General features: G+C 40.7%; 1 protein-coding gene and 1 long non-coding RNA gene across 2 annotated transcripts in view; one reads left to right on the top strand and one right to left on the bottom strand.

The window, feature by feature from the left end:
- DNAH11 (dynein axonemal heavy chain 11) overlaps positions 1 to 20,229 on the bottom strand; it is a 358,576-nt gene that overhangs the window by 81,713 nt on the left and 256,634 nt on the right. Inside the window, 3 exon segments of the mRNA XM_040472462.1 lie at positions 585 to 820; positions 10,461 to 10,631; positions 15,683 to 15,817. Coding sequence (XP_040328396.1) covers positions 585 to 820; positions 10,461 to 10,631; positions 15,683 to 15,817 — 542 coding nt within the window.
- LOC121028645 (uncharacterized) overlaps positions 9,067 to 20,229 on the top strand; it is a 19,844-nt gene continuing 8,681 nt past the window's right edge. The window contains exon 1 of the long non-coding RNA XR_005789364.1: positions 9,067 to 9,099. This is a non-coding gene — a long non-coding RNA (uncharacterized LOC121028645). The remainder of the gene's footprint in view (positions 9,100 to 20,229) is intronic.

The raw sequence follows: 20,229 nt of genomic DNA on the forward strand, positions 1-20,229 counted from the left end.
TATTCAGAATTAACTGAAAACCAACTACATACAAGACTTTATTTATCATACAGTATTGTCATGAGGACCCAAAGACAGAAAGTCTCAGTAGATTCAGTTCTCAAAAACTGTATGTAAAATGTGACGAAGAAATGATCTTAAGGCATTCCATGTTGGGACTTGTAGCCATGTTGCAATCCTACTCTAGGCAAAGTATATGTTCAGAAATAGGATTCTAATCACCATTAGGCCTATAAACGCAGGTGACAATTCTTGTGTCGCCATATGTCAAATGCCCTAAAGGATTACGGTACATCTAATTTCCATACTTGGCCTTAGGGAAATGACCTATTTTTCCACTCAGGCACAGTGTTTGTTCCAATCTTCAACCTAATTTCATCTTCCGATTAAGTGGCTGCCATCCAACATAAATGACCTTTCAGCGAAAATACTTTATGTGAAACAGGAGCGAGCAGATAAACAATGTGTGCCATACTGTCTCACTGCACAGTAGCAGAGGGGTCTAGCAAATGCCAGGACTTCGGAGAAATGAGACCCATTTCACAGCAGCTTAGCAGAAAGCCAATCCTTCTGATCTCACATACCCTTTCTGGCCCAAGTGTGTGACTTTCAGGTCAGTTCCATACTTATTCTTGATCCACTTAATTCCCTGCTGCTGGGGATCTATCATCAGAGGCCAGCGCTCACAGTGTGTTAGGATAGCAGCATTTTCGGTTGACATTCTGTCACCGGGCAGCCCTTCGTTATTCCAGGTGGCGATTGTAGCATCATCCGTCAACATGGCAATTAAGTCCAGGCCTTCGGTTATTGGGATGGAAACCTTGAAAATCAGAGTTGAATGCAATAAACTGCCAGTGTGGCAGAGCAAAAGACTCAGCATGACAGACAAGAAAACGAGAGACCAAAGCCTGGAGAACACATGTGAATTCTCTCTGGACTCTCAGAAGCCAAATAAAACTCTGGCTGTGAAATAGAATTCAACCTGGTAAGTACGGTATTTTTACCTCTCAGAATTCTGTCAACTGCGGTATTCAACATCTGGTTTATTATTGCATCTGACTTCAGGCGAAAGGGACTCTGCCCTCTACATACATCGGCAGCTGCTCCAACAAGGTGAGAGGGAATTAGATACTGGGAAGGATTGCAGGCCAACAGAAATGCATTCACTTCAATGGAGTAATCACCCCCACATAAGCAAAGCTAAAATGCACTATCTTGCTCAGGCATTTCATCCTTTTTACTCCAGGCCAACCCTACAAGAGATGACTTCTGTTTCTTGGATAGGGTAATGGAAGGTATCCCGTCTGCAGGAACTCCATTGGCTTGCTGGCTGTGCCCAGGAACTGACATGGCGGCCTCTCCTCTGAGAGGGAATTGTATGCCCTGTCAATGTGGAAAGGAGCATTGCAAAGGGAGGAGCTGTCTCCTTTGAGAGGCAAAGAGAAACCTATTTAATTATTTGATTTAATTTTTAAGGTTTATTTACTTATTTTGAGACAGAAAGCATGAGATGGGGACGGGGAGAGAGAGAGAAAGAGAGAGAAAGAGAGAGAGAGAGAGAGAGAGAGACAGAGACAGAGACAGAGAGACAGAGAGAGAATCCCAAGCAGGCTCGGCAGTGATAGTGCAGAGCCCACTATGGGGCTTGAACTCATAAACCATGAGATCATGACATGAGCTGAAGTTGGATGCTTAACCGATGGAGCCACCCAGGTGCCCTAAGATATCTATTTTAATATCTTCTTTTTAAAATTTTTAAATGTTTTATTCATTTTTGAGAGAGAGTCAGAGTGTGAGTGGGGGAGGAGCAGAAAGACAGAGGGAGACACAGAATCCAAAGCAGGCTCCAGGCTCTGAGCTGTCAGCACAGAGCCCCACACGGGGCTCGATCTCATGAACCGTGAGACCATGACCTGAGCCAAAGATGGACGCTTAACCAACTGAGCCACCCAGGCACCCTTCTATTTTTTTTTTTTTTAATGTTTATTTATTTTTGATAGAGAGTGCAAGCAGGGCAAAAGCAGAGAGAGAGGGAGACACAGAATGTGAAGCAGGCTCCAGGCTCTGAGCTGTCAGCACAGAGCCTGACCTGGGGCTCAAACTCATGAACCGTGAAATCAGCTGAAGTCGGACGCTCAACCAACTGAGCCACCCAGGCGCCACCCTAAGAAATCGATTTTAAAGAATAAGGATCATTCTTTACAAAAGCAACTTTACAAAAAATAAGATTATAGGAAAGAATTTGTTAAGAAATTTATTCATTTGGTCATCAATCACCAAATATTTATGGAGTACCTCCTCTATAAGAAACAGCATCTGGAGACCCCGTAATGAGCAAGATGAGTAAGGAGCTAGTCCCATGGCTGGGGGGGGGGGGCGCTAATATGGAAACATGCCCTCAGAAGAGAGGGCAGTAAGAGCCCTACTTGGAGTGGGTTGGACGCGGGGGGTGTCGCAGCAGCAGCAGGAGTCTGACTGACTGGTTGACCATGGAGCTTCAGCAAAGAAGGTGCCAGAAGAATTCCTCCAGTAGAGCTACTGGATATGAACACATATAGGAAAAGTACCACTGATATGAACACATATAGGAAAAGCAGCGCAACATTCCTACTGTCTCTGACCACAGTGTTACCTTAGAAATAAATCAAACTCAGTCTCCTAGTGGGATGAGCAACAGCCTTGGTATTGACACACAATTTTCTTAAAGACACAAGAAAAATCCTATCTTTTCGAATAAGCATCCTCCTATCAGCAAGGGATCTGTGGCTTTAACTTCTGCTTAATGCGAACAACTTGAAGCAACTGGAGGTTTGAAATAACTTTAATGTCTGATGCTAAAAGGAGTAAGAGAAAGTATACGTGTATGTCTTGTGTCCGAATTTGGTAGTTTCAACTGTTTGAGCACCTACTGTGCACACAGTTGAGTGCAGGGGATCAAAGAGAAGTCCCCCTTTTTATAAAGGGTCAGTTTAATCTAGCAGGGGAAATAAAGCAGGTAACTCATAGTAAAGAATATCATAAATGTTGTGCCATACCTTGAGATTTAAATTTTCACAAACAAATTTTAGGATATTTTCTTGACAGTATTATGTTCAAATAGGTGGTTGCATAAGTGCACGAAGAAATTTTTTTAATTAAAATATATTTTTTGGTATTTACACTATAGTAATCATTTTCATAATAAACTTTACCCTAGGTTTAGGCTGGGGAATATAAACCTCATTTCACATGTGTCTTTTTAATTCACTCTTTTCTTCATAAGTCCTTGAAGAAGTCTGCAGAAAGGAAAATGAGTCTGGAAATCAAACACAAAAAAGGGAGCCCTTTATGTCTCAAGTCAGCTTTGCAAATCCAGAAGGCTCCATCTAATTGCTTCATTCAGTAGCATCAACCTAAGGGTCAGCCCGGATGCCACTATGATATGAGGTGGGGAAAAACAAAAACAAAGAGGCTCCCCTCTACAGAGAAGAAGCTTCTACTCGAGAGAAGGAGAAGGATGGATGTACATGCCATGAATCAACCCAAACTAATCCTAACACCACATGTGTATCGGAATCCTCTGAAAACTAACCAAGTGGCATATTCCAAAGGAAGAAAGGGAACCTTCTGATGAGATGACACTTTCATTTCCCCAAGGAAGACTTTTGCACTGCTGATGGGAATGCAAACTGGTGCAGCCACTGTGGAAAGCAGTATGGAGAGTCCCCCCCAAAATTAAAAATGGAATTACCAAATGACCCAGTAATTGCATTACTGTGTATTTACCCACAGAACATGAAAACACTAATCCAAAAGGACCTAGGCACCCCTATGTTCACTGCAGCATTACTTATAATAGCCAAATTATGGAAGTAGCTCAAGTGTCCATCCATAGATAGATAAAGAAGTGGTATATGTATAATAGAATATTACGCAGCCATTAAAAAGAATGAAATCTTGTCATGTGCAACAACATGGATGGAGCCAGAGAGTATAAGGCTAAGTAAGTCAGTCAGGGAAAGACAAATATTATATGATTTTGCTCATATGTAGAATTTAAGAAATAAAACAAAAGGACAAGAAAAGAGACAAAGCAAAAAACCATATGGTTAAATACCAAGAACAGACGGACAGTTACCAGAGAGCAGGTGGGTGGAAGATGGGGGAATTAGGGAGACTCAAGAGTACACTTATCATGCTGAGTACCAGGTGATGTATAAAAGTGCTGAATCACTCTTTCGTATTCCCCAAACTAGTATTAACTGTATGTCAATTATACTGGAATTCAAGAAAAACAAAAACACACAGGGTTGCTGAACTGAAAAAAAAAAAAAACAAAAAAACCACCACTCACATTTCTAGGTGAAAAAAAAACCTAACATTTATAAGGCCTTACAAAATTTATTCACATACATTCACTCTTTTCCATGTCTCAGGTAACTTATAAGAGTTCTGCAAAGAAGCTATCTCTGGTTGTTTGCTTGTTTTTGCTTAGGGCACTGAGGCTTAGAAAGGCTACCACCACTAATAACCCCATGTATTTGTTCTGTCTTTAACTTCTCAGTCACATCGATGAGGAGAGTGTAAATGTCTCCATGAACTTGTCCGTCTTTCCACCTGAGTGCCCAGAGGACAATAACTCTAGATGGAAACAATTTTGGCTAACAATTTTACTTGGACCCACGGGCCATGTATGCCCATTACCCTGTCTTGTTCAGTCACTACCTTCTAAGCTATTCTCTGGATAAAAATCATGTTAAGTAACAGTTTAATTTGGACCCTCAAGGCCATGTACGCCCACTGTCCCTATCCTTTCAGTCATCACTCTGCTGCTGTTGCTTCCCGACCCAGCCTCCACACTCACACCCCCAAGATGCACATTCTGCAACTCTTCCCACACACCCTTTAGAATCATGGTCCTATTCAGATCAAATAACCTTGCTCCCACGACCTGCTCATCTTCACCAAAACATCAGTTCTCACTTAAGCAGTGGTTCTCAACCCTAGGCTGCATACTGGAATCCATGAGAGCTTTCCACAGCTGCCAACAGGCAGCCTGTCATCACTAGTGATTCTACTTCAATCGACATTGATTTGTTTTAAAAGTTCACTTCCATGTGATTTCAACATGAGGCTGGGTTACAGGAACGACTCCCCTGGGGACGCACTTCCCTCGAGGGCTTTCTCCGGAGACTGTTTGTCTTAATACCCTCAACACTCAAAATGTGTGTGGGAAAGAGTTGTCATCCCTCTTACTTGCCTATAGATCATTTAGATATTGGCAAATCTAAAAAGACATAAAACAGACTGGTGATTCCCTAAGCCTGGAGAGAATGGGGTGATTGGAGCTAATGGATATGGGTTTTTTTTCTGGGGCTGATGACCATGTTCTAGAAGTGACCGTGATGATGGTTGTACAACTCTGTGGATATGCTAAACACCACTGAAATGAATATTTTAAAGGGGTGAATTGTATGGTGGGTAACTTACATCTTAATGAAAAGACATACTCAACATCTGCAACGTTCCAGGTACCATGCCAGGTTAACAAAATATACAGAACCCTTGCTTCCATGGATCTTACACTGCAGCTGAAGGAGGGAAAAGCTGTTAACCACAGTAAATGAATAAGTGAAACAACATATTAGCAAGTGATAAGTGTTATGGGGAAAAATAGAGTGGGATGAGACATACTGAGGGATGGACGTTATAATTCTTTCTGAGATTTGAAAATGGCATCTGAACAAAGACCTGATGGATGGGAATGAGCTATTTATATTACAGCACTATATATATATAATAATAATATATAATTTATATATATAAATATATATTTATATATATAATATATATTTATATTACAGCACTATATATATATATATTTATATATATATATATATATAACTATTTATATCTCTATATAGATAGAAAAAACACCAAGGGCAAAGGGCCTGAGGTCAGAGCATATCTGGTATCTGGGCAGTGTGACTAAGGCAGAGCAGTGAGGAAAAGAATAATAAGGAGTAAGATAGAGAAAGGGGCAAAATCAAAGAGGGGTTTACAAGACATTATAGGACTTCTGGCTTTTGCTCAGAGTGCAGTGAGGAGTCACAGAAAGAATTCTGAAAGAAAATTCACTTAATCTGACTTGCACTTTTAAAGAATCACACTGGGGGCGCCTGGGTGGCGCAGTCGGTTAAGCGTCCGACTTCAGCCAGGTCACGATCTCGCGGTCCGGGAGTTCGAGCCCCGCGTCAGACTCTGGGCTGATGGCTCAGAGCCTGGAGCCTGTTTCCAATTCTGTGTCTCCATCTCTCTCTGCCCCTCCCCTGTTCATGCTCTGTCTCTCTCTGTCCCAAAAATAAATAAACGTTGAAAAAAAAAATTTAAAGAATCACACTGGCTATTGAGATGAGATTTTGGAGAGAAACAACCAATATAGCAACAGGGAAACCAGTTAGGAGGTTTTTGCAGTAATCCAAGAGAGGGATGATGCCTTGGCCCAGGATGGGAGCAGTGAAGGTGGGGAAAACTGGTCAGATTCTGAATGTATTTTGAAGGCATAGCCTGTATAATTTCCTGGATGGGCTGGATATGAGTGCCAGAGGGAAGAGTCACGTCAAGGAGACTCCAAGGATTTTGGCCCAACAGAAGGTGAAGCTGTCATTAAACAAGTTGGGAGTGCCTGGGTAAAAGAGGTTTTGGGCGGGGAGAAGGTCAGGATTTTGGTTTGGATGCACTATATGTGAGACATTTTTCTGACACAGAAGTTAAGATGCCAGGGTCTGGGCCACAGATATACTTTTGCAAATTACTGGTGTACAAGTGACATTTAAAGCCACACACCTGGTGAGAAGTAGGTCAAAGATTGAAAGCTGGGCATTTCAACATTAAGATTGGGGAGAAGAGGAATAAATTAATGAAGTCTGAGAAAGATTCACCAGTGACATAGGAGGAAGATGGGGAGGAGGGGAGGTTCTGGACTCTAGTAAAGAAGGTACTGATGGAAAGATGGAGTAATCAATCACATCAAGCGTAGCCAAGAGTCAAGTAGGAGGAGACTGGAAAACAAACCACTAGACTTAGCAACGTGGAAGCAAAACTGCACAATAGGAGTTTTGGTAGAGTGTTGGGGACAAAAGCCTGTCCAGAGTAACTCAGAAAATGGAGGGAAGATCTGCAGACAGTGTTTCTAGATTGGTGTCTAAAGTGATGACTGCAAATGAGAACAGAGAAATGGAGGAGTAGCTGGAGAGGCAGGGAGGGTTCAGGAGAAATTTGTTGGTGTATTTTTTTTTAATTTTTTAATGTTTTTTTTTTTTTTTTGAGAGAGAGAGAGACACAGCATGAGTGGGGAAGGGGCAGAGAGAGAGGGAGACACAGAATTCAAAGCAGGCTCCAAGCTCTAACAGTCAGCACGGACCCCGACAATGGGCTTGAACTCATGAATTGTGAGCCAAAGTCAGACGCTTAACTGACTGAGCCACCCAGGTGCCCCTGATGCATTTTTCACATGAGAGAAATAACTACGTATGTGAATGCTGTGGACATGATCTAGTAATGAAATAGTAGACAGGGAAAAATTCATCAGAGGAGAAAAATGCTCTAGAATTATCCTTGAGGAAGGAAAAGTGATGGAAACTAGTATAAACCTATATGATCACCTTTAGATAAAATGTCAGCTGTTCATCTTACAGCATCAGGAGGCAAGACAGGGTATGAGTACAACATTTGCAGGTGAGAGATATGTCTGTGGGAGTTTATACACTTTTACACACTAAGTGTGTCAAATATCTCTCAACATTCTTGATTGTTTCTGAACTCTATGCTCTGAACTCTATTTCCCCTGTGGAACCACCTTGTTGTAATTATCATAGTTTTAGAACATACTTTACAATCTCGAAGGACAAGTGCTTTCTTACTGTTCTAGTCCAATATTATCTTGGTGTTCTCAAAAACATACTGTTCCAACAAACTTCAGGATCACTGGGTCAAGTAAGAATATAATTCCTGGAGTTTTGATTTGAACTAAGTTAAACTGATTTATAAAATTGGGGAGAATTGATCCATTTAGAATATAAAGTCTTCATTTCTAGGAATGTATTAAGGATGGTTGACTTACTTTATAAAAGTTTCCTTCCAAGGTTACCTTAAAGGTCATTAATAAATGACATGTTTGGTTTATAGGTCTTAAAACATCACAAAAACAGAAGGGCCCAGCTGGTGCAGTTAAGAGAGATGCAAGTCTCAATTTCAGGGTTGTGAGTTCAAGCCCCACGCTGGGCACGGAGTCTACTTAAAAAATTTTTTTTAATAAATTTTTAATTTTTAAATTTATTTTTTAATAAATAAATAAAAAAATCACAAAAAACACAGTCACTTGTTGACTGGTAAACTTACAAACCATTTAAATCCCCAGGATACCTGAGACAAACTGAGAAGTCAGAGACACTTAGGAGACTGTTACCTAAAGAAACACCTTATATGATAAGAAGAAATAACAACAGATGCTTCTTGAGAGGGCAGGACAAACGCTTTCAGAAGAAAGTTAATTTAAAAAATTAACATTGAGCAATTTTAGCTCCTCTTGGGACTCTGGCATAGGCTCATACAGGTGTCATGGTCTTCCCACTCTGCTGTTATCAAATCTAAAGGAGTAAAAGATAACTAGCTCATTAACTGGAACCCCCTTTCCGTAAGGACAAACATTTGTTCCACATGATACAAAAATACAGATTCAAAGGAGTACACGCACCCTGACGTTTACAGCAGCATTATCAATAAAAGTCAAACTACGGAAAGAGTCCCTATATCCACTGACTGATGAACAGATAAAGACGTGGTACATATATGCAATGAAAATCTTACTCAGCCATCAAAAGGAATGCAACCACATGGATAGAGCTAGAATGTATTGTGCTAAGCGAAAAGTCAATTGGAGACAGACACATACCATATGATTTTACTCATGTGGAATTTAAGAGATGAAACAAATGAACCTATGGGAAAGCAGTGGTAAAAAGTGGTAAAAAGAGGAGAGAGGAGAAACAAACCACATTTAATGTTAGAGAACAAAGTGAGGACTGATGGAGGGAAGTGGGTGGGGAATGGACTAAATGGGTGACATGTAGTAAAGAGGGCACTGTGATGAGCACTGGGTGTTGTACATAAGGAATGAATCACTGAATTCTACTCCTGAAACCAATATTGCACTGTATGCTTACTAAAATTAAAAAAAAAAATCTTCAACGTTAAAAATGTTTGATACCACAGATATATTAAATAATTGAGTTATAAAAGGATTATTCTTTAAAATTATTAATTATGGAATGCTTTTAATAAGTTTCATTTAATCTGCAGAAGCTCCACTGACATGTATTTGTGTCATGAAAACAACTATTGTGAAAATTGCGGCATAATTACTAATGTAGAACATCAATACACAGAGAGATGTAGGGTATCTTAAGGGCTTCCACCAACTGAGACGACACACTGTTGCATAGGAAACAGTGGCCTGGGAGTCAGGAGGTCTGACTTCCCATTCGACATGACCTAAGTCAAGCCACTTAGACTTGTGTGACTCAGTTTTCTCATTAGTGTAAGGGCGATCATAAAATAGATGATTTTTAAATCTTCCAAGTCTGTGATTTCACTTTGTTGACGGGTTTGAATTTTTCGATTTAGGCTGAGCTATTTTTAATACTTATATACAAAATGCTGACCTTTAATCTGTAAGTGGTTGTGAAAAAAAAGTCTTTTATAATCCGTAATGTCAGGAAGAAAACAAAGTTTCATGTTAAATTGTAACGATGACCCAAATTTGACTTCAGTTATCAGTTTTGTTAAAAGCAGGTTTCCAGCTATATCACTACAGTGTATAAAAAATCATTTATTGGGGCACTTGGGTGGCTGAGTGGGTTGAGTGTCTAACTCTTAATTTTGGTTCAGGTCATGATCACAAGTTCGTGGGATCAAGTCCTATGTTGGTCTACACTCTGAGTGTGCAGCCTGCTTAAGATTCTCTCTCTTCCTCTGCCCCTTCCCTGCTCATACTTATTCTCTCTCTAGAATAAAAAAAATTAAAGTAATTTATTACTTTTCCTCCTTCTGTTGAAACCATCATTAAAGCAAAAAACACTGTAACACACAAGACATATCCTCATCACACTAGAATTTCCAGTCAGTCAGTCATGACAGAGGTAGAAATGAGCCTGGGATACAAACTGTTTTTGTTTTTGTTAACTTTGTTTATTTGGGAATGAGATCGAGAGTGAGACAGCATGAACACGGGAGGGCAAAGAGAGAGAGGAGAGAGGAGAGAGAGGATTCCAAGCAGGATCTGTGCTGCAGGCAAAATTATGATCTGAGCTGAAATCAAGAGGTGGATGCCGAACCAACTGAACCAACCAGACTCCTGTTTTTTTCTACTGAAATTTCAAGATGATGCTTCCAAATGCTGACAAGGTAGGGAAGTGACTTACCTTGTGCTGGAGAAAGGGAACCCACTTGCAGTCTACCAACTCCTGGCGGTACTGTTTTGTAAAGGATCCAACGTAAGACACAAATGCTGCTGTAAGGAGAACGTCTCCACAGAGGGTCTTCTCTTGAGCTTCAAACGATTTAATAGACTGACCCCAGCGGATCTTCTCTGACTGAAAGGCCGAATTACTCAGATGTAACCGCAGGGCGAACACCAACTTAACAAACGCTTAACGTAGTCACATCACCACTCAGTTTAGTCTACATCCTTCTGTACAGCCTTTTTAGAAGGCACAGAACTGAACTGGAAAGCATGGCAATCTTCATCCTTCTTACGTTTGAAACCCATAATTATGAAGGGGCTCTCATGCTCTCTTCAGCACAGTTTACTGCGTTATGGCATTAGAACTTTCCTATGTCCTTCCTGGTGGATGATCTAATGCTTTAATCATGATTGACCTCTTTCTTCCAAAGCTGACAGTCACTTTCCTGTCTCTGAGAATGGAGCATCAAGAGCTTTGGCCAAGACTGAGTGACAGTGGGATTTTTAATGGTGGCTTCAGTGCTCTGTATTCCTCCCACTCTGCAACAAGGGTTCTACACACCGCCCTAGACAAAGATTATTTTAAATTTTTTAATCTTTATTTTATCTTTGAGAGAGAGGGGGCGGGGTGGGGGAGACAGAATCTGAAAGAGGCTCCAGGCTCTGAGCTGTCAGCACAGAGCTTGACATGGGGCTCGAACCCAGAAATCATGAGACCATGACCTGAGCTGAAGTCGCATGGTTGACTGACGGAGCCACCCAAGTGGCCCCAAATATTATTTTAAGCATACTGGCTATCAGCTGCTTGCAGACAAAGGAAAATAACAAACACCAATTATATTAATTAATTTAAATGTAAAGCTGAAAGAGCCACCTATCCTGGATGCTATTAATTAAAGAATAGTGCTGGTATTATGCAGGTTATTTCTCTAATATAATCACTCTATCGATGGAAAAACCTATAACCTATGTAAAAAAATGGACATCGGGAGGATCTCACTAGCTTTGAAGATAATACGCTCAAAGGATTCTGTTCAAGTCCTTCTATGTAGTTGGATGACCATTTAAATCTGATTTCCAGGTTAAGTATGGGGAGGCCTTAATATTGGATTTGCATAAAACTGCACTAAGTATCTTTGGATTGACTGAACTGAAGGATAGTTCACTAATTCACTTTGTTTCAATGCAGGCTAAAATTGGTGTCACATTCTAAGCACATGCAAATTAATAGGAACTGAAAAAAGATCAGCAATGTGATAACAGAAGCAAAGAAGAACTCTGGAATTTAGCTTTGCTTGTGAAGAACAGAGAACACAGCAAAAATGATATATATCAGAATAGACTGGAATGCCAGTCCCCTGCAAGCCATCATACTACCCATAACCCAGAGGTCATGAAATTAACGAGAATGGTTATCAAAGCTATTATAAATTGTCTTCTTGTTTTGCTTGATAAAGATCATCCCAAGTTAGCCATATAAACACTAAGGGACTTCAATTCTTTAGCCCTCTTTATTGAATTCATTACTTTCCTTCCTTAGCTACAGACCATACATCCATTAATTTCGAAGAGAAATTTCTCATTTGCCTTTCCTCCATCTTTGTTGTCTTTGGATAGTAAATGATAAACAATAAAGTGCACCCACCTCATTCTCCAAAACAGCTTTGAAATTTGAAGATTTACTAAACATAGCTTATTGGCTACTGAAATCGTCAATAATTTCACCATACCACCCACACAACATAAATCATTACTGACATTGGCTAACAAGGGTTTAAGAGTTGGAACATGTCCTGTAATAAATTTCTAGACAGTTAAAAATCACTATAATTTTATTCTAATGCATTATAGATTGCCTGTAATGTCATCCTGGCTGGGGTGACCCATTTCTAATTTTGAACATCTGTTCAGCTCAGGAGTTAGTTAATGATTAAATATAAATTGCCTGATTTATTAGTCTGAATGGTTGAGACTATAGCTTCCAGGTCAATGCTATATAGACAAAATCATCAGTCTTGATGCTTTTCAGAAGTTAACTGTCTCCTGTTCTAGTCAGAAAGAATTTGTCCTCAAAGGAAAAGGTCTGACATCTTCAATTAATCCTTAAAAAAAGTGTGTGTGTATACAAATACATATGTAATTTGTTTTTTGAATAGTTAACATTATTTCACTTTCTCTCCTCTCCTTGTCTAAATCATCCTGAACAAATAAAGCCTTTGGAACTCGGCTATGTGTTAGAGACACATGGTACAGCCTGTCTTTTCCTACAGTATACCTACTATAAGAAAACAGTCTAATTAACTGGTACTTTTTCATTTTCTTAGGTGCCTCACAAATAGTAAATGTTTCAAACTACTTAAATCATACCACTTTCAATAGAAACAGGTATAAACCTCACTAGTAGCAGTGGAATTTCTCAACTGATCTAAGAACAAATCTTCAAAGGGCTACGGTATATATATATATATTTTTTAACACAAAAGGCTCCTCAAACCCAACCATCCAGGAGCTCCTGGGTGGCTCAGTTGGTTGAATGTCCAACTTCAGCTGAGGTCATGATCTTGCGGTATGCGGGTTCAAGCCCCACGTTGGGCTCTGTGCTGACAGCTCGGAGCCTAGAGCCTGTTTCAGAGTCCGTTTCTCCCTCTCTTCCCCTCCCTCGCTCGCACTCTGTCTCTCTCTCAAAAATAAATAAACATTAAAAAAAAAACCTCAGCCATTCACTCATTCAACAAATATCTATTGGTGCCTATGATGTGCCAAGAATTATTCTGTGTGGGATCAAGCAGTGCAGAAAACCGATGCAGTTCCTGTTCTTGGGGAGCTTCTATTCTAGTTAGGGAGAAAAGACCTCCCCCCCCACCCCCTGCCAAAAGTATATGCATTCACAAATGTATGTTTTTAAGGGTGTCATGTGGTGATAAATGCTATGAAAAAATAAAGCTAAGTGGAAAGAGAGCTGTAAGCGGGGGTGGCTGTGTATACGGGCCGAGCAAAACTGCGTGATAAAGAGAACGTTTTAGCAGCAACCTGAAGAAAGTGAGGGAGCCAGCAATGTCATTAGTTGGACATGTGTAAGCCACGTGGAGGAAAAAGGCAGAGGCCACAGATCTAAGAGTGACTGACAGTATGAGAGGAGCAAGGGGGCCGGCAAAGGTGGAGTGAGAGGGAAGGTGACAGGTTTGAGGACAGAGAAACATCTGGGAGCCAGATCACGTGGGGCCTTGTAGGCCAGGGAAAGACTTTGGACTATATTTTGAGTTAGACAATTAGTTACTGGAGAATTCTAAGACAGGGAAGACACAAATGAGCTTAATTTTTAAATTACTCAGTTGCAATGAGGGGAGTGGACTTTGGGGGGCAATGGTGAAGACTGGGGCAGTATTCCAGGGAAGAGAGGGGGTGGCCTGGACCAGCACAGGAAGAAGGCTGCGATTGGAAATGCACTTCACAGGTAGAGCCAAAACAACATGCTGATGGACTGGGTATGGGTCATGACAAAGAGAACAAAAACTCAAGAGCGAGTCCAAAGCTTTTACTTGCAATCACTGAGATGGAATGGACAGAGTGGATTTTACAGAATGGACTGTGAGTTTAGATACAATGAACTTTTAGAGGGATGATGGGTTTAACTTTGTAGTAAATTTAAATTAGATTTTTTAAAGTCTACTCTAAAAGTTAGGCTATTGCCTAACCCAACCCATCCTAACACGCGTCTACCTTCTTTGTTGCTAAGAGGATTCTGATTTTCAAGAGTGATGATGGGCCCAGCCCCACGAGATTGGCTTAGCCAATCATGATAACCCCATTTCCCATTTTCCTGGCCTTCTTTGCAGCTAGATGTGGTCAATCTAGTTCTGGCTAAAGAAGCTTAAGTGGCTGTCTGCCAGATGTGTTTCCAGGAGAAAAATCCAGCTGCTCCAGATTGTTTTCTCTCTCCCCTGAACCTGGAGGTACAGCAGCCATCTGTGAGTGTGCTGCAGAGTGCCTCAGCGTGAAGGACCACATGCTAAGTATGGAGAAGCAGAAGGGACACAGAGATTTGAAGTCTGATCACTAATTCCCTGAATCAAATTCCCTGATGGTGGTCTACCCCTGGAATGCTTTTGCAATATACAAAAAATAAATTCCCATTTGTTCAAGCCACTGTAAATCAACTTTTCTATCACCTTCAGTTAACTGCTTTTCTAAAAGTTCAGTATATGCTTTCAGGAAGCACTTAAATAAAAATAACAGCTTTACTGAGACTTAATTCGCGTATCGTGGAATTTACCCTGTAAAGTACATATGTGAGTGGTTTTTAGTATATTCACAGACTGGTATGATCATCCCCACTAATTGGAGAATGTTTCTCTCACATAATGGACAAACTGTACTTATTAGCAGTCACTCCATACCCTGCCCCCTTGCCCAGCCCCTGGCAACCGCTAATGTGTACATTTTGTAGCTTTGCCCATTCTGGACATTTCACATACAGGGAATCACATGTTATGTGGCATTTTGTTCTGTCTTCTTTCACTTGATTTTCATTTATTTGGTATTTTCAAGGTTCATCCATGTTGTAATATGTATCATACCTCAATCCTTTCTATGGACAAATAATATTCTATTGTATGAATATATTACACATGGGAGAGCAAATAAAATCTGTAACTTCCTGAGGACAAGGGCTTACGTTGTTCTACCAGTGTGTCCAAACAGGAGACATTTAAAAGAATTGTTTTAAAAATATTTATTTAACAGAGTAACTATTATAATATTAGGAAGTCAGTCCCTTGTAAAAAGATGTCACAGAAAAACCAACCAACTCACCCTGAAGGCTTATTTTTTAAAATGTTCTGATGGAAGAACTCAAGGGCAAGTGTATATGAATAGGTTCAGACAACAGTTCAATCCCACAGTTATCTAACACCTGTTCTTGGTTTACAACAGATCTTAGGAAAATCATGGAGTTCGGGGCTATATACCAAAAAATACAAAGAATCCATCACTTCTTCCTTTCAGTCCATTGGAACTACAGTATTTATGATTATTATTTTGCTTCATTGTTGATTCCATGTCTATTTAGTTATTATCTATTTAGTTATTTTAACAGCAAATAAAGATACGCCCCCTCCTCCCCCAAAAAAACATGTGATCTGAATATTTTAATTAGAATTTTGGAAGAAAAGGTCAACTTGCCTCAAGTTCCTTGACAAGCCTGTTAGCTAGTTCGATAGTTTTGTTGGTTTGGTTCACCTCTTCTTGACACTGAACTTTCTTGGCTATTGCTTTTTCAAAGGAAGCAGTGAGTCTGCTCAGATTTCGATCCAAATCCTAGGTAAGAGTTACAATTAGCTTTTGAGACCTTTTTAGGTGAAATGGAAATAGTATAGTTATCTTAAAAATCTATGACCTTTAGGTCAATGAAACCAATCTCTCTACCTCCTTGATCTCTGCCCCTGTAGCATACATATATTAGGAAAGAAAAAGGAGTAGTGATAATAAACACCTCAGTGCCATTGTAGATGACAAGTTCACCATGTGGTCTTTTCACCTTCCTTCCTAAGCAGAGGGCACATAGTGACTGCAGAGAGTGGACAAGCCCTCCAGACTCAAACACACCCTGGGTGCTCTGTCCCCTCTCCCGTGTGCCTCGCTAAGCCTCATCCTCCAGTACCACCTTTGGAATGATAATGGTCATCTTTCGGTTCTCCACCTCTTGACTCTTTTCTTATTTCTCATTGGTCCTTAACTCAGGCAATGAAGAGTAGTGTTAATGATTAAGCCTCTCCAGACCTCAGCAACCTGACCCAACTTGGGACAATCAGATTTTATCTTTTGGAAATGGGAATTAAACTTAGAGGTATGTCATTGTCTTCAGCATCAAAAGACCTGGAAAGATTTGTACGCTTTGGAGGGCTTCCTTTGGAGAGGGACCATCTTTCACCAGAGGCATAGGAAAACAGGGGAACCTGCTCTGGAGAAATAAAGAATGAAAGGGCAGCAAAAGGAGAAATCACACAACTCTAGACAAACACCAAAAGACATCCATGGCAGCTTGTTTCCTGGATCTCTCTCCTCCTAAGACCAACTCATATTGTTTTTCCTCAGAGTTCCAGAAGTCATCCTGCTCTCTGTTTTGGCTTAAGGTTTTCTAAGTAGATTTCTATTATTGATAGGCAAAAAACATGATGAGTGACATATCAGTACTTGGGAGAGTTCTTACTACAGTAACTTGCTATCTGCCAAGTTCTTAAAACCCCAAATAAGATTTAGGACATTGCTTTTGTAAGTAAGTGGGAAGTACCAAGAGACTTTACTAAACAAACCTGTAGAACATTCACCATTCATAATTTAGAGATTGCTTATATTTGTCAATGACCCAGTTACCATTATTTAATTTATATCATGAAAGCAGCACCTCCTAAAGGAAACGATGTCTATGTCACATTTAAACTGTGAAACAGTATCAAATATATGAGAACACACTACCATTTAGAAATAAGATTAAAATACATAATATTTAAATGTCTATTTTAGGTCATTACAAGTACTCGTGGTCTTACAAAATACAGAAGCCCGCGTGAACCCTGGCATCCGACAGCTGTGTTCATATTTGGACTCTGCTACCAGCTAAGCAGCATCAAGGCAGACTGCTTACTTAACCTTTCTATGCCTGTTTCATCACCCAAAAAATGGAAATAGTAACGTTACCCAATTCACAGTGTTGACCTAAATATACACAGAACTAAGGTATACAATGATGCATATCGGTTCCCTTCATACGGTTGGGAGACCAGTCTTCCATACAACATCAAGTTGGGAGACAACAGTCTCTTGTGTTTGTTTCTACGCCTCTTGTGAAAAGGCACTGACAGCTTTTGTTCTGAACTATCTTTCCTAACATATCTGCATTGCAAATAGGCTTGGAAAATAGAGACTGTTCTTCTCTCTGGGCAGAAGACAAAACTGTCTCCAGAGAAGAATAAAGATAGACTTCTCTCTAGGGCAAAGGGTGGGCAGGTTTAGGTGTAGTCCTCTTTATACTGGGGGTTTCTGGGCTTGTGATCTCCATACAAACCCAGTGTGTGGACAACATCAGCTGGTCCTCCGTGCATCCGTCCCATGGAAACTGGGGGACCAGAGGACCAATGCACTATGTCCATTCTGCTGGCTGTGCTGTGCATCACACAGTCCTCAGGTCTCTGACCCACACGTATCAGGTCTTCTGCCCGCCTCCATAAAACTAACTTCTTAGCTTGCACGTGAGGCAAAATCTGGGCTCCTTCACTGTTCTTGATAGGCCCTGGCCTCTCAGCTTCCAGAAGTAAATGGACAAAGAAAGGAGGGAACCAGCCCACCAAATACCCTAAACCAGTGCTTTGCAAACTTGGGTGTGCATGACAACCCTCTGGAGGGTTTGATAAACCCACACTCCAGGATTCCCCCACTGGAGTTTCTCATTTAGTAGGTCTAGGGTGGGGTCTGAGAGTCTGTATTTCTAATGAGTTCCCAGGTGACACTTTTGCTGCTGGTGTAAGCAACATACTTGGAGAAACAGGGTCCTAAAAAGAAGGACTTCAGATTTGCTTCACGGCCATCCTTAGGCCCTGTATGTTTGAGAGACTCAATGGCCTTTCTTCCACTCCAGCTCAGCCATTTCTTTTTCACTCAACCTTCAATTAAAGGGTGTCTTTTAATCTTAAACTAGAGAGCCAGAGTAAAAAGAACAAATACATACAGACCAACACTGGGTATGAATGAACTGCCGTCACAGCACAGACGCTGACATCAGACACATCCCTACTTTGCTAGATGAGAAAGCGACAGGAGATGCAAATCAGGAGGAGAGAAAGCCCAGGAGAGAGGAAAAATCAGAGGCTGCAGGACACGTAGGCAAAGCTAGCAAAAAGTGTAATTTCACTTGGGCTCAAACATTCATCTAACCTGTGCCAACAGACAGAAACTACGCAGAGGTACTTTGTCCTTGCCATGACCAGCCATGGGGTCTTCCCAGAGAATTGAACCTTGGTGGAAACTGCAGAAATTCTGTTGCATTAGTGACTACTCTTCAGAAACCCGTTTGTGGTAGGGGGATAGAGAGGACACATTCTTCATCAAGACATTTCAATTGTTACTCTATCTTCTTTCCTCTGTGTCTGCAAACTTAGCTCTGTGGCCTACTGATATGTGAGCCTCTCCTTATAACGTTAGTCTCTGAAAACAACTGTCATGAGCAATTCTATTGAGCCACTTGCAGGCTGTGTACAAAGGATTACTAATTCTGCAACCACACAAAGTCTGAGGTTTAGAATCACCTGTGGCTGCCTTAAACATCCTCATCACTTTTTCTATGAACACTAAATTGCTTACAATTTACATGAAACTGTAAATAGCAGGTGACAATTTTTTAAAGGATTTAGTCAAGTTGAGAGAGTTTTGAGCGATGGATGAAATTTTTTATAAAATCAGTATGCTACCTGAAGTTTACCTCAATCAAGAGTTGTTGATTTGTTTTTCTTCCAATAGTCACCCAGTGCTTATTGAATGGTATGTTTGGTGCTATCATAGGAATGTGTGTGGACTGGACAGAAAGGAGAGGATGGGCAGGTAGGGAGTGACGGGCAAGAAGTCTAGTAGAGGAAGCAGTCTTGACAGAGAAAGCACTGTGGGAAGTGCTGAAATTTTCCATATTTTAAGAGGAACACTTTTGGGGTTATTAACCATCTTGTCAAAATATCTAATCAGAAAGAAGGCATCTTCTTCAACAGTCAAAGTTTCCAGTATTGCTAGCCAGACAAAATTTGAATTCTGGGGGTGCCTGCATGGCTCAGACAATTGAACATCCAACTCTTGATTTTGGCTCAAGTCATGATCTCACGGTTTGTGGGATTGAGCCCTGCATCGGGCTCTGCACTGGCAGTGCTGAGGGAGGCTGCTTGGGATTCTCTCTCTTTCTCTCTCTCTCCCCCTCTGCTCCTCCCCCCTCCCTCTCTCAAAGTAAATGAACATTTTTTAAAAATTCAATTCTGTAGCATGAAAGGCAAAAAATGCTTCTGCTCACCCTTACAAGTTCATTCCTCATCACTCTGTGCTGTTCCCAACCTTCCCGAAATTGCTTATCTTAGTGCTCTGGCCTGTTGAAGTTCCTCTCAAATGTACCAACTGCTTCTTCCCTCTTTTTATTTATTTATTTGCCAGGAATACCTTTCCCGACATAGTTATTCCTGTGATTCCTATGAAACTTTTGAAGTCCATGTCAAGTACACCTTCATTATGAAATTTTCTCTAATTTCTCCAGGCTGAATAATTCTGTGGTGCTGCTATCACAGTGTATATGTAGTTATATACGTACTTGTAACACTGGCCGGGAATGACTGGTTGTTTATTTGTGAAAATATTAACAATGACTGTGTTTGTGGCTAATATTCTCTAAGCACTTACTATGTGGCCAGTACCATGCTAAATTCTTAATATGAACTACTCTTGTTTAATCCTTATAATTCTACCTAAGAAGCACATGCTATTATAAAGCCTACCGCACAGATGAGAAAACAGAACTCGGAGAGGTGAACTAATTCGTGCAGGGTGAAACAGTAGATGTCGAGCCAGGATGTAAATCCAGGCATTCTGGCTCCAGAATCCTTGCCTTTTTTTTTTTTTTTTTTGCAAAGAGAGGGAATGCGGGGGGGGGCAAGGGGGGTGGGGGGGGGGGGGGGGGGGGGGGGGGGGGGGAGGGAAAAAGG

Source organism: Herpailurus yagouaroundi, unplaced genomic scaffold (genome assembly GCF_014898765.1).
Source record: "Herpailurus yagouaroundi ecotype Mexico unplaced genomic scaffold, PumYag 100, whole genome shotgun sequence".
Lineage (NCBI taxonomy): Eukaryota > Metazoa > Chordata > Mammalia > Carnivora > Felidae > Herpailurus > Herpailurus yagouaroundi.